General features: G+C 35.9%; 1 protein-coding gene across 1 annotated transcript; it reads left to right on the plus strand.

The window, feature by feature from the left end:
• The first annotated feature begins 5,316 nt into the window (after positions 1 to 5,316).
• LOC133868885 (uncharacterized) lies at positions 5,317 to 7,380 on the plus strand. Its single transcript, XM_062305887.1, has one exon. It carries the CDS (start codon positions 5,317 to 5,319, stop codon positions 7,378 to 7,380), a length of 2,064 nt encoding a protein of 687 aa, XP_062161871.1.
• The last annotated feature ends 6,915 nt before the right edge of the window (positions 7,381 to 14,295 follow it).

Below are 14,295 nucleotides of genomic sequence, written 5' to 3' on the forward strand. Positions count from 1 at the left end.
CTCCTGCAGCTAAGTTTAACTTGAAGCAAATATACGCTGGCTGTTTAGTAGTTTGCGCGGAAAACTTTCTACTGGAAATTGGGGATCTGATCAAATGCTGCAAATTTCGTGCCTTCAAAACACACACACACACGAAAAGTAGAGCCGGGGTGTAATCAATCAAATGAGTAGCCGTCGTTGTCACCTTTGTCTGTGTCGTTTAGCTGACCTATTGTGCATTACAAATGCAATCATGTGAAGCTACAGCTGCCTGGCATCAATTTATAATTTCTTAATAATGTTTTCTTTTTTTTTGTAAGCGATAACGAAGTTGTTGGTACGTCCTAAATTTAATGCCTTCCGCCAATTAGTGTTGGATTTTATTTTCCCACCATAGAGATAGGGATAGGGTTAGACATTGAGCGAGGAAGGCAATAAAAATAGTTTATGTTACTGCACGTTGCAATGAATATATTGATCAACTTAAAATAATGTTAGGGGCTATCTTTTTATCATTCCAAAATTAATGTAGCTTTTAAAATAATTATTATTGGATCAAAATTTAATAGTGTGATTTATCCAAAATCCGACATTCTCTAAACTCCCATTCAGAAAGGCGTGCAGTTTTCACATTGATTTTGTGCAACTCTAATTCATAATGAGTTATTAAAGCTGTAATGATTCTAAGTGAGCCATTCTTGGATACGGAAGAAAATATCTCCTAATAAGCAATGCCCTATTTTATAGTAAAACCTCTGGCCATAACTTTGGCTTTATATCATTCGATATTGCTATGGGAATCGCACTTGGTCTTGAAGACCCATTTAGACCCAACTATCTAGGGGTGTATAAGCGAGCGGATATTAACCGCACACATCCTCTAACCGCAAATGCGAATGTGGATAACAAATATTATTATTTACAAGTGCAGATAGCGGTTTTAGGGTATGCAGATGCAGATAATAATCGCATCTGCATACCCTTTATATATATATATATATATATATATATTCCACTTATGAATGTGTAATATTTAGACAATTAATTTATGTTTTTTATGTTATGAATTTGTAATATTATTTTTTGGAAAAATTATATTTTAACCTTTCAAACTACTAGCTGCTTTGGAAGCTAGTAGTCCCCCAAACTACTAACCCTTAGATTTTGGCCCCCCAAACTACCAAAAAGCTTCAAAAAAAATTCATTTTTGTCAAAATATGATTATAATACTCTTGCTGCATATCATTTTCCAATTTAAAAAATAATAAAATAAAATTTAAAAATAATAAAAATAAACTATAAATAAATTAAAACAAATATGGGGGTGGCCATTTGGCCAAGGGGATGGCTCCTAGGCTAGTTTGGGGGTGGCTAAACCATCCCCATGGCCCTCGGGGGTGGTTCAGCCACCCCCAAGGAGCAAAATGGGGGTGGATTCGGCCACCCCTAAGGCCAAACCTTTACATTTTTTTTTTTTTTTTTTTTCCCTTTTTGGCCCTTGGGGTGGCCGAACCACTCCCCGTATGGCCTAGAGGTGGGTTTGACTACCCTAAAACGGTCGATCTGGGGTTGGCTGAACTATTCACATGGCTTATGGGGGGTGGTTTGGTAACCCCCAAGGCCAAACCCTAACTTCTTCTTTCTTTCTTTCTTTCTTTTTTCTTTCTTTCTTTCTTTTCTTTTTTTTTTTTTTTTTTTTTCATCATTTTGGCCCTTAAAGGTGGCTGAACCACTTTCGTTTGGCTTGCGGGTGGGTTCGGCCACCCCCAAGGCCAAACCCTAACATTTTTTGTTTTGTTTTTTTCTTTTCTTTTTGGCCCTTGGAGCCACCCCCGTTTGTCGTGGGTGGTTCGGCCACCCCCAAGGTTCAGACCACCCTCAAGGCCGATCCCTAACCCCTTTTTTTTTTTGGCCACCCCCATATTTTCTTTTTTAATTTTTTTTAGTTTTTAGTTTTTAATTTTAAATTTTTAAAGGAAAATTTTCATTTTAGCCTTTTAAATTACCACCCATTTTGCAACTAACTCCACAAACTGCTAACACTCTGACTCCGACAATTATATTTTTTAATTGAAAAATGACACGTGCCAAGGGTAATATGGGGATATTCGTCAAACAGGTTCTTTTTCAAAGGTTTTGGTAGTTTGTGGGGCCGAAGTCAGAGTGTTAGCAGTTTGTGAGGCTAGTTGTAAAACGAGTGGTAATTTGGGGACTAAAATATAATTTTTCCAATTTTTAATTTTAATTATTTTTTAATTGAAAAATGACACGTAGCATGAGTATTATAGGCATATTTTGGCAAAATTGATATTTTTGAAACTTTTTGGTAGTTTGGGGGCTAAAGTCCAAGGGTTGGTAGTTTGTGGCTACTTCCAAAACGACTGATATTTTGAGGGGCTAACATGTAATTTTCCCTTTATTTTATTTTATTATTTTTTATAATTTTATAATTTTATAATTTATTGTTTTTAATTTATAATTTATAATTTTATTTATGTTGGATTTGTAATTTATGTTCTTTTATGTTTGCTAGCTTGATTGTTATGCTCATTAAATCATGGATAATAAAATATAAGGGTGTATTTTGTGAGTATTAATTACCATAAATATAAGGATCGATAAGAATGAGAGATGTGGAATATAAGTAGCACATTCAAAATGCGTAACACTATTATTTATAAATTTATAAACCGATATAACCAATACTTTAATACTTTTCTTCACGTATGAGCTTAAAAAATATTTTAGTAGGTAAGACCCAATACGTGAAATATTTAATTGAAATGGGAGGTGACTTAACTGAGACAATGTTTGAACTCAGGATCTTTGACTTTAATACCATGTTAAATCACAATTTAATCTAAAAACTTAATGTAATAGAAAAATGTAAATTTATCCTTTAACCAATATTTGAAAGTCACGTGGAGAACGATATGTCCATTCACCAACCAAAAGAGAAAGAATGCGTTTTCAAGAAGAGAATTAATACTATTCTTTCATAAAAAATTGTTTGGTTTCAATTTTATTTTTTTTTTCGTTAGACTTACAAATTTAATAGTAAATTTGAAAAATGGTGGGCCAAATAGGGGAAGAAAAGGGTCAAGTTGTGTGCAAATATCTTATTCGATTGTACAATATTCTGTTGACTCAATCATTTAACTATGACAATTATTGATGTGTCGATGTCATAAAAAAATAACAAAAAAATTAAAAATTAAAAATTTACGTCGACACTGACGCATCTTGAAATAATAATAAAGAGAAATAAAAGTGTGTTTCTACCCTCATACCACCATCCATTTATAATAAAAAAAAATAATTTTTTATTAAAAAAGTTGGTTTTGATGTTTTGTAATAAAAAATTAATTTTTTATTAAAAAATACTCACAGGGAGACAGATGAGTGTCCTGTGTAACAAGCCTCCTTCATATAAGACATACGGTCAACTTGGGGCAACCCAATCAAAATGAAAATAGACAAACTTTTATAAGAAAGAAAAAGAGGGTGGGGCTTGGGGACCAATGGGAAAAGTCGAACAGGGATTGAGACAGGAGACTAGCTATATAACACTATTATCGACTTATAAATGAATATATATATATATATATATATATATATATATATATATAATTTTTTTTTAGCAGACTTATAAATGAATTTGAATCCAAGTTACATTTATAATTGATTGTTCAAATTTCATGTAATTTTAATAATTTTATAAAAGATAATTGTATTATTTAAATGTTCCGATCAGGTGTATACCACATCCTGAATTGTTCATAAAAATTGGGCGTCATAACCCATTTTTGTGAAACTACCCAAATTATGTGGGGGACCTTATTCGATATATTTATTCATGACAAACGTGAGTGTGACAGTACCTATTGAAAACTGAGATCGAGTCTACGTGGACTTAACATAAGATTGATTAATACTGTATTAAGTTACGTACAGAAATCTTGGATAAAAAAGCACATTCATTTTGAATTCACAAAGACTGGAAAGACTGAATCAATTAAGCGTAATGGCTGGATCAACAAGTACTTATTCTATTAACTCTACTGGAAAAGGTTTGAACATATCAAATAGGAAAAATAAGAAATAGTTGAAGGGATAACTCCATCTATTAATTAGCGAGATATTTTTTTAGAATAATAATATAATAATGAATATATAAAATAATAAAACAATCTCACCAATTATATATAAACCTCCCACCATCACCTTCAAGAAGAAATTTCAACGATTAAAGTTCCACCAAGGTTCGCTGAATATATATATATATATATTCATCGGGAAAAGAAAAAAAAAATTGACAAACAACACAATTCATCGATCTGTTTCTGGTCGTCGTAGTTGGCTTATACTTTTCTCCGTCTACATGAAATGGATATAGGCATATAGGGGTAGTTTAGGCAAGAGAGGTGGCTCTTTTTGAGTAGCCGACGATCCCTAACTAGCTGTGTGATTTTTGTTTTGTTTTGTTTGTTTTTTTGTCTGTTTTATGATGTTTCCAGACATTTGTATGAAAAGAAAATGAAAATGAAAATGAAAAAAAGAAAAGAAAAGAAGCGACCAAGACTTGCATGTGCTTTCAATGGAAAGGAGATATGTACGAAACGAGGATCGGTAGAGCTCTTTCTAATAGTTGTAGTGTGAGGGTATTTTTGTCTAAAAAAAAATATTAAAAGACAAATAGTTTTATACTTATAACAATTTGATATTGACATGATACTCTGTTATGGTAGGAAAGGATCCAACTGAACTGGAGTAAGTTATAAGTGTAGGGGTATTTTTGTCTTTTTATATTTTTTGTGACCAAAATACCGATACACTACAACAAACTGGATACTCTTCGGTTCAATGGAACTGCAGAAGATCCTAATACTTTATGGTAGAACTCTTTCTAGTGTTCTTTTAAGATCTTTTTATATTGACATAATACCAAGTCTTTTTTAATAAAAATAAGAGAGAAAAATTAAGTTGTAATTTTTTTTTTTTTATTTAAAATAGAATGCCATGTTAGTATAAATCAAAACCTCAAAAAATTATTAAAAGAAACTTTAGCATTTCTACGTACAAAATACAATATATATTGATCATTTGCATTGACTTGTGTTGAATATATGGCACCCGGCAGCTTCCTGGTATATATGATTCTCTTTCGAGACTGCTTCCTTGGTAGTTGTAGATACTATTCTCTTTCCTTGGATCATGATTTGAGTGGTCTAGATTTAATTGATCAGTTGCTTAGGATGACGATAAATATTGTTGTCTAAGCAGGGCAATTAGAGGGGGAGGAAATAAACAAAAAGGAGGGATATTCAGAGAGATAGTATGGACCTCCCTATCCCCGACGATGTCCAGAGGCTATGGGAGGCATGGAATTTCCGGGTCTGTATTATCTTAAGCCTCTTACTGCAGGCGCTTCTAGTTTTAGCGTCGCCCTGCAGAAAGCGGACGAGAAGCAAATTGCTACTCGTGTTCATATGGCTGGCATACTTAATTGCCGACTGGATTGCTGCTTTTGCCATTGGACTCGTCTCCAAAAGCCAAGATGGCGCTTGTGAATCAAAAGGGAGAGAGGACCTCATGGCATTCTGGGCTTCCTTTCTTTTGCTGCATCTTGGCGGCCCTGATACCATTACTTCGTTTTCTCTTGAGGATAATGAGTTCTGGCTCAGGCACTTGATTGGGCTTACATTACAGGTTCTGGCAACTGCTTATATCTTCTATCAGTCGCTTTCTGATCAGAGCAAGCTATGGGTTCCCACTACAATGGTGTTTGTTGTGGGAACTATCAAGTACGCAGAGCGGACGCGTGCTCTCTATCTTGCGAGCTTGAGCCAATTCGGAGGTTCAGTATTGCCGAAGCCAGAACCTGGGCCTGACTATGAAGAAGCCATGGAGATTTACTCTTCTATGAGGTCAGTCCAGGTCAAGGCTGAGGCATCACATGTGGAGGTGATGCCAATTACCCCGGAGGTTTGGAATCCTGTGGGTTCTATGTCGCCATTAGATCTAGACGACATGCAATTACTGGAAGAAGCATATCGCCTCTTCGGAATCTTCAAGGGGCTTATTGCAGGCCTCCTATTGAGCTCCAAAGACCGAGAATTGAGCCGAGATTTTTTTCTCACTAGAACTGCGACTGACGCATTCAGACTAGTGGAGCGTGAGCTTAATTTCATAAATGAGGTTCTCCACACCAAGGTCAATGTTGTTCGTTGCCAAACTGGCTACATTCTCCGCTTTGTTAGCTTTATTTTAATCCTAGGAGCATTAATGGCAGTTTCAATTGAGGAGGCCAAGCAGACTGTTTTTCGTAATAAGTTCGATGGCAGACTTACTTACGCCTTGCTCATTGGGGCATTAGGCCTCGAGGCCATATCCGTCTTCATGCTTATTTTTTCTGACAGGACCCTCGTTGCCCTGAAGAGATCGAGTAGCCGGCGAAAAAAATTCATTCTTCTAGGAATCAACTTGAAAAGAAGAAGGTGGTCTAGATCTGTTTCCCAGTATGATATGATAAGCTATTGCTTGAATGATCCTCCAAAATGGATGTACAATTTGGTTGGTTGTGTGGGTGCTGGCGTAATTCTAGAGAAGATAACAATCTTGCGTTTTTCACATTCACTGACGGTCAGCGAACAGCTGAAGGAGTTCATTTTCGATCAGCTGAGAATGAAATCCCTGACTGCAAACAACTTGAGAGCTGCCATGGATGCATGTTCGCAAAGAGGTGCTTGGGCTCTTCTGCACACTTCTAGAGATATCTATTTCAAACTAAAATGGAGCATCGTGGAGTATCAATACGCGGAAAGCCTTCTCCTCTGGCACTTGGCTACCGACCTCTGCTATCTCAAGGAAACCGAAACCGAATCTAGTGCTGAAGTGTACGATAGAAGAAAAATATGCAAACTACTTTCAGATTATATGTTTTATCTTCTTGTCATGAAGCCTGATCTGATGACCCCTGTGCTGGGTAATTGGCAAATAGTCCTCCAGGACACTTGTGAAGAAGCCAAGAGATTCTTTTGCAAAAAACCACCAATATCGAATAAATTTGAAGCCTGTGAAAAAATCCTTGGAGTGGAAACGAAATTCAGACCAGCTGCTGTGAAGGGAAATAAAAGCAAATCTGTGCTGTTTGATGCATGTATGCTGGCACAAGAACTCTTGAAGTTGGAGATAAACAAATGGAAGCTAATGAGCCAAGTTTGGGTGGAATTGATGTCTTACGCTGCCATTAATTGTAGACCAAATGTACATGCACAGCAACCCAGCCGGGGTGGGGAACTCTTGACATTCATTTGGTTACTGATGAATCATCTAGGCTTGGGAACGCAGTTCTACGAGCAGGAACGCCAAGCTGGAACGAAAATGGTCCCCCAGAAGTAGGCTAAAATTGACTGAGAAGCTAGCAGTCCACATCAGTATATTGCCTTTCCAAGCTTCTTTTCTGCTTATGTTCCTTATTTGGCCTGTATCTCCCTCAGCTCTTGTGGTAAACCGTTTTAGCTTGTTTGGATCTTGGCTTAAATAGTATAAAGATGAGTTCTTGTAGTTAATGTACTTGGGTTTTTGCTTTAAATGGTACCAGCAGGTGAGCCTAGTCGTATGGTAAAAGGAATGTTGGTCGCTAACCGAAATGGATCCTAGCTCTTCGGTTTTGAATACGGTCCCAAATTCTATAATGCAGGGGCATTTTTGTTTTTTCATTATTTTATTTTATTTTATTTTTGATAAAAATACCCATGCATTAAAAGAGATCGGATACTATTCGGTCCTTTTGAACCGGAAATGATCCTAATACATTGCGAACAATGCTCAATTAAGAAAATAAATCATTTTTATTAAGAATTATAAACCGAAATAAATTGGTCTAGGAATAGCTATTCTCATGCCCAATGAGAAAATGACTGCCTTAAATTGAGTATATAATAAGGATATATAGACCCATATCATGTACTCACCACGACTATTCTATTCATTTTTTATTTTTTAAGTTATTTATTTATTTTCAATGAAATAGTTATTTGTGTACCAAACATATCTTACAAGTCTTAAGAAAATTAAGAGAGGAATTATGATCGTCTATAATTACTTGTTCAAAAGTGTACAGAATTTGGATAAGTAATTGTAAAAAATCATATATAAAATTTACTAGAATTATTGGACATTTTAATTTTTAGTTGATCAGGTAAATCTCATAAATAGTATTCTATCACAATCATTTGTCTCAATTTTTTACATTTCGAGCAGATACTGTAAACGATCCTGATCTGATACCGAGATCGAGTATTGTTAATTTTACCTGAGCACCAAATTCACAAATAATTTAGAAGACAGGGTAATATGCGCGACATGAGAATTTATTATTCCTAATTCTAAACTTTGTACACAAAGAATAAATAAAAATAAAAAATAAAAAGAAGCTCAAAAGGCAAGTATTGCTATACACAAACAAAGCAAATGGCCGGTCAGTATTTGCTTATGGGCCAGACTCGCAACTTTTACGTATAAAATTGTTTGATTTTATAAATATAATTGTTGAGAGCAATGAAGAACCCAATACTTACTTACACTACTATCCTTAGGATATAGGGAGTCGTCTGGCTTTCGATCAAAGATTTAGGCCTCGTTTTGTTCGCGAAATACATCCATATAATAAAATAATTATTTTATAGTAATAGTTATTACTTTATTTGCTAGAGGTTTATTCTTTGAAATAATTATTCCAATTGAAATAACTAGATATTCTCTTACTAAAAAGAATACATATTTCTCTAAAAAAAATTAAAGGAATAGTTATTCTTAAAGGAATAGACTACGTTTTCCAAAAAAAAGTCGTCTATTATTTTCTATCAATTTTTTTTTTCAACAAAAAAAGAAAAAAAGAAAAACAAACAAACCAACGTTAAACTATGGCTGGCCGACCACCCATTGGAGTTGAGGGTGGTCCCACGACACCCCTAGAACACCTCGTGGTGGATAGCCACCCATATTTTCAGGGTTTTTTTTTTTTTTTTTTTTTTTTTTTTTTTTTTTTTTTTTTAAACATAATGTGGGGTTTTTTTTTAGTAATTTTGATTCAATTCCAACTAAAGTATATGTGTTGTAACTAAACTAAAGAATATATATATATATATATATATTCCATTCCATTATCTTTTATTTCCAGTAATAACTATTTCATTTCTTAATTAAATACTTACTTCGCAAACTAAACGAGACCTTTACTTTTGGAGACAATTCCAAGCTTGGGCTTAGTAACATGTGGCGAACCCTTTTGAGCACGTACACAATTGTAGCTTATTTGCTTATGTATATTTAAGGTCCGTTTGGGTTTGAAAAGTGTGATTTAAAAATAACGATTTTAAAATGTATAATTTGAAAATATGATTTTTAAAAAAGCAATTAAGTTAAGTTTTTGACAAAATCGCAGTTTGGCATTTAAAATCACAATTTAGCCTTTTAAATTGTACATTTTTTTTTTTTTAAAAAAAAAATACATTTTATTGTGTGCGATTTGAAAATACAGAAAATTTGTTTTTTCAAATTATAATTTTTAGGGCTAATTACATTTTCCCCTCATGAACTACCAAAAAATGGGCGATGCCCCCATGAACTACCAACTCGACCAAAATAGAGTATTCAACTACCAAAGACAACCATTTTCCCCCCTTCCGTCAGTTAAAGGGATTAAAACAAACGGTCAACGGGCCACGTGACCGTCACACACCGTTTTACCCTCATTTTTTTTCATCTTTTCCCCCCATGAACTACCACCATCTTTCAACATGCCCCCATGTAAAACGGCACATGATCCGTTGACTGTTTCTTTTAACCCCTCTAACTAACGGAATGGGGGAAAATGGTTGTCTTTGGTAATTGAATACTCTATTTTGGTCGAGTTGGTAGTTCATAGGAGTATCGCGCATTTTTTGGTAGTTTTTTTAGAGGAAAAGGTAATTACCCCTAATTTTTAAAAACGCAATTCTAAACGATTCATTTTTTGTAATTTTGTTTAAAACGTACTTTTTATCTACGAAATCGCATGCACAATACCAAACGCACCCAAGGTAGAACATGTATTTAAGTCGTGTTTTAATGAAACTACATTTTAGATAGGTGCTCTGGTGATTGTTATTGAAGTATATAGTTCAGTTAAGGGTTTTTTTTTTTTTTTTTTCTTTTAAAAAAAAAAAATTATTATTTTTTAGAAAAGAAGAATAAGAAGAAGATACAAGGAAATTCTTGCTGCATTATTTAAGGTATTAGTATTAGTGTCACATGAGTAACGCAAAATAAAACAATTGCATTTGGCGGTGTGTTACACATTTGCTATTTTTAACAATGAGAAATTAATTTGGTTTGTTCAATTTTATCCTAATGACTTTTCAGCAGTTCGACTTGTCACTTTGAATAACCAACTTGAAAGATAACTTGCTGAGAAGATAATAGAGATTAAAACCCCAAGATTATAGGAACCAATTGTGCAATTATCCATTTCTATTAAGTACTTATTCATTTGTGACACTGTCATTGATTTTGTGCAAAAGCTGCAACTTAAAGAATTCAGTTCAAAAATGAGTGGATGAATGATTGTGGAGGTGTTTGGTAAATGGTTGTATTGTGAAATTTTTGTTTGAATAGTAATAAGAAGTGATTAATGTGATATAAAGTATAAAAAAATTTAGAATTATTTTATGAAAAAGTAAAAAAAAAAAAACTGTTTTGTAGTGAATTTTTTATTTGAATAATAATAAAAAATGATTGATGTGATATAAAAAATAAAAAAAAATAAACATATAAATGAATTTTTGAATTTAGCTTTTTTGGAAAAAAAAAAAAAGAAAAAAAAAAAGAAAAAAAGAGAGAAAGTAGATCACAGTTTTGTTAAGTATATTGGGAAGGATTAAAAGTGATTTGCTAGTACTTAAGAGCAAGGTTCTCTCTCTTGAGGGTCTCGTTTTCTTTTCTAGAGAGAGAAAGTTAGATTTGGAAGTCTTTGTGCCGGGGGAGGGAGGCTTTTCGTCTCCCTCCTCCCGGATCTGTCCCCCCTAGCTTTGGGCTATGGTGGTTTTTTTGCCCTCCCTGGTGTGAACCAGTGGAGGCTAGATGTTTCCTAGCCTCTAGGGCTGTGGATTTTGTTCCCCCTGGCTTTGGCCGGTGGTGGCTGTTGTTTCTCCTAGCTTTTGAGCTATGGAGCTTCTTCTTCTTTTTTTTTTTTTTTTTTTTTTTTTTTTTTTTTTCTGTTGTTTTCTTTCTTGGTTTCTGGCAGAAACTACATCTGCTGTTGGTAGAAGGAAGTGGTCGTCTGGTGAGTTTTTCTAGCGAAGGTTACGGCTGGCTGTGTAATATTTGCAATTTTCTTTAGAGCTAGATTTGTGGCTTTCGGCTAGTTTTCTCTCATCACGCGCTCTTCCGTGGTGGTCGTCGGCTTCTTCCGGTTGGGTAGTGTTCAGCCACGGCCGTGGTGGTGCCTCCTGCTCGGCGCGTGGCCACCACGCGCCTGGGTGCTTTTCTTCTGTTACTTGCGCGTGAGGGCCACTGCCTGTCGTGTGCGGTGGTGGCTGGTGTCGACCGGTGGTTCCGGTTGTTGTCCGCTGCTGGAGGGCTTCTGATGATGGAGCGTGCATTGCACGCGCCAGCTCCGAAGACGTCATTTTCTGTTGCTGCTGTTTTTGTGGTTTTCTGGCAGTTTTGTTGTTTTTTTTCTGTATATTCTTATCTTTCACAGCTTACCTTTATAATAAACTTTAATTTACTTGGACATTTTAGGTGGCATGTATGCTAGACCAGGTTCTCTTATTTTAGTTGAGTTGTGCTTGAGTGTTAAAAAAGGACTCAATTGTATGTTCATGTAATTTTAGTTTTGTTGCTTAGGTAGCTGCTTCAAGCTAGGTTTTTTCCTAGCTTATTGGTTAGGGATTCTGTATCTCTGGTCACTACCTTGAGCTTACGGGCTTGTGTTTTTAGCTTTCGCGCTGGTTGTTTGCCTTCGGGCTGTTTTATTTGCCTACGGGCTTTTATTAATGAAAGTTCCAGTTCCCGTTAAAAAAAAAAAAAAAAAAAAAAAAGTATATCGGGAAGGATGAAGAAATCATCCGGGTATTTCAAAATATAAAAATAAAATTGTGGACGGCACTAATTAATTGTCAACTTTACATAGGGTTCGTGGAAAGTATACAAATAATACTTTATACTTTTCTTCATACCATGTAAATTATGGAAAGTATACAAATAATACTTTATACTTTTCTTAATACCATATGATCATTTTGTCTCTTCTCCCGTCGCTAATGGTCATTCAAAGAATCTTGGGTCATTTTTGACTGTCACAATTTTGCAGTCAAACAAAGGCTGCTGCCTGCGTCATTGTTCTGTTCAATCTTTACTGTCAAGTGAAGGCTCTTGGTCCACTGTTCTCTTTATTTGGTTGTGCCGTTCCATTGTTTCTTGTCAATCAGAGCTAATTAGGTCAATTTTTTGTTCATTTCCTTGTCGTTAACGTCCACCATGTTGATTTTCAAAAAAAAAAAAAAAACGTCCACCATGTTGAGACAAACCTCTCCAATTTCTTCTGAGCGTTATGTATCTCTGGATCTTCTTTCATACTTGGAATCTGAGCAGACCATGCCGTTTCATATATTTGCCGACGTGGTCATGCCGGATTTTCTACACAATTTATCCAAATTCCATCCTCATTCGGAACGTGATCGTTTAAATGGAATGTTTGAGAAAATCGGGAAAGATCTTGATCACATCAAAAAGGCCTGTGGGAGAGTAAAGCAATGGGAAGACCTGGTCAACAAAGAGATCAAAGAGTTGATTATCCAGTGCTTTGACGATGCCTTCAAAGATGGAGCAGATGAACTACAAAATTCCCCCAAAACCAACTTCCTTCAAGATAATCTTGAAAAAATCCAGAATGTCGTTTCAATGTTAAAGAACCGAATCTTTTCACCCCCAGAACTCTCTTCAGTTAATTTAGATTCTAAAAGCTTGAAACGTTCCCGCTTTTCTATGAGGGACGATCGGCCGGTCGAGCATCGAGACCAAAACATGATTCAGAGGGTCTTCGACGGTCTAGATGAGAAATCAAAAAAGTGTTTGCTTGTTTCTCAATGTTCCCTGAAAACGCTGTGATAAAGAAGAAAGTATTGGTCCACTGGTGGGTCGGCGAGTGATTTATAGACTCCCCGAGTAGTGAAGGGAAGACCGCGGAGGAGACTGGGAACGAGTTCTTCAGAGATTTTATCTCCAAAGGCATCATTGAGCCCGTTAATAAAAATAAGCGCAGACCAAGCTCAGAGAATTGCAAGATGAAGCCGTCAATTTGCTATGCTGTAATTGAGCTTGCGAAGGAAGCTAGGTCCATCTGTTTCGATACAGAGGGAAATCCAACTGCAAATTTCTGCGAAGTGTGAGGGCGTGCCTGGTAAAAATAATGCTTGCAGTATCCATGTGCCTTGTCACAAGTTTCTAGAAGATATCCATAAAGATTCTATATGAAATTTCAAGTCAGCTAAATCGGTTCCAATTCAACCATCCGGACGGGCCTTTAAAGGTGTCCGGACGCCCCGTAATGTTTAGAAGCTTCAGGAAGACGTCCGGACGTCAGGGCAACACTGTCCGGACGCTAGGTCAAACTTCTCCAATTTCTATACGGAGTTGAATTTCAGTTGACACTTATTTGGAAAGTTACTGCAAGTCATCCGAACGACGTGGCAACATATCCGGATGCTATCCAGCATTTCAGAATATTCCGGGTTTCCTTTACAAGTGCAGAAAGGAGATATAGCGAAGACCGTCTAGACGCTCGGCCAAGCCGTCTGGACGTGGACCTGTTATGGAAAGAATTGCGCTATTCTGGAAGGCAGTCACAGAAGATCGCCCGGACGCTACACAGCCAAAGTATGATTTTGAGCAGAATTAGGTTTTCTTTAAGCCTACAAATAGAGGGCTCTAGGCTTGTTAATTGTAAAAATTCGGTATTGAATTCTCTTAACTTTGAGAGGGTGTTTAGGGAGATTTGAAGATTCGCTATCTCTCAAGCCGTTGTCGGTATGTGCTCCTTGTTTGTGTGAAATATATTTTAGGGGTCGGCCCTAAAATAAAGGAATTCATCAAAGACCCCTTCAAGTAGAAGATTTGGTTGTGAAGCGTTCATGATGAGTTTCGTGTTATAGTTAAATGTATGACTACTGCAATAAGTTTTGTGAGTACGAGTGCTTTGTAACTTGCTTTGTCTTTGGATAGTGAATTTCTTGGGTTTGGCCGCCCCAGAGTGATTTTTCTCTTCGCAAA

The sequence above is a fragment of the Alnus glutinosa genome, chromosome 5, assembly GCF_958979055.1.
Source record: "Alnus glutinosa chromosome 5, dhAlnGlut1.1, whole genome shotgun sequence".
Taxonomy (NCBI): Eukaryota; Viridiplantae; Streptophyta; class Magnoliopsida; order Fagales; family Betulaceae; genus Alnus; species Alnus glutinosa.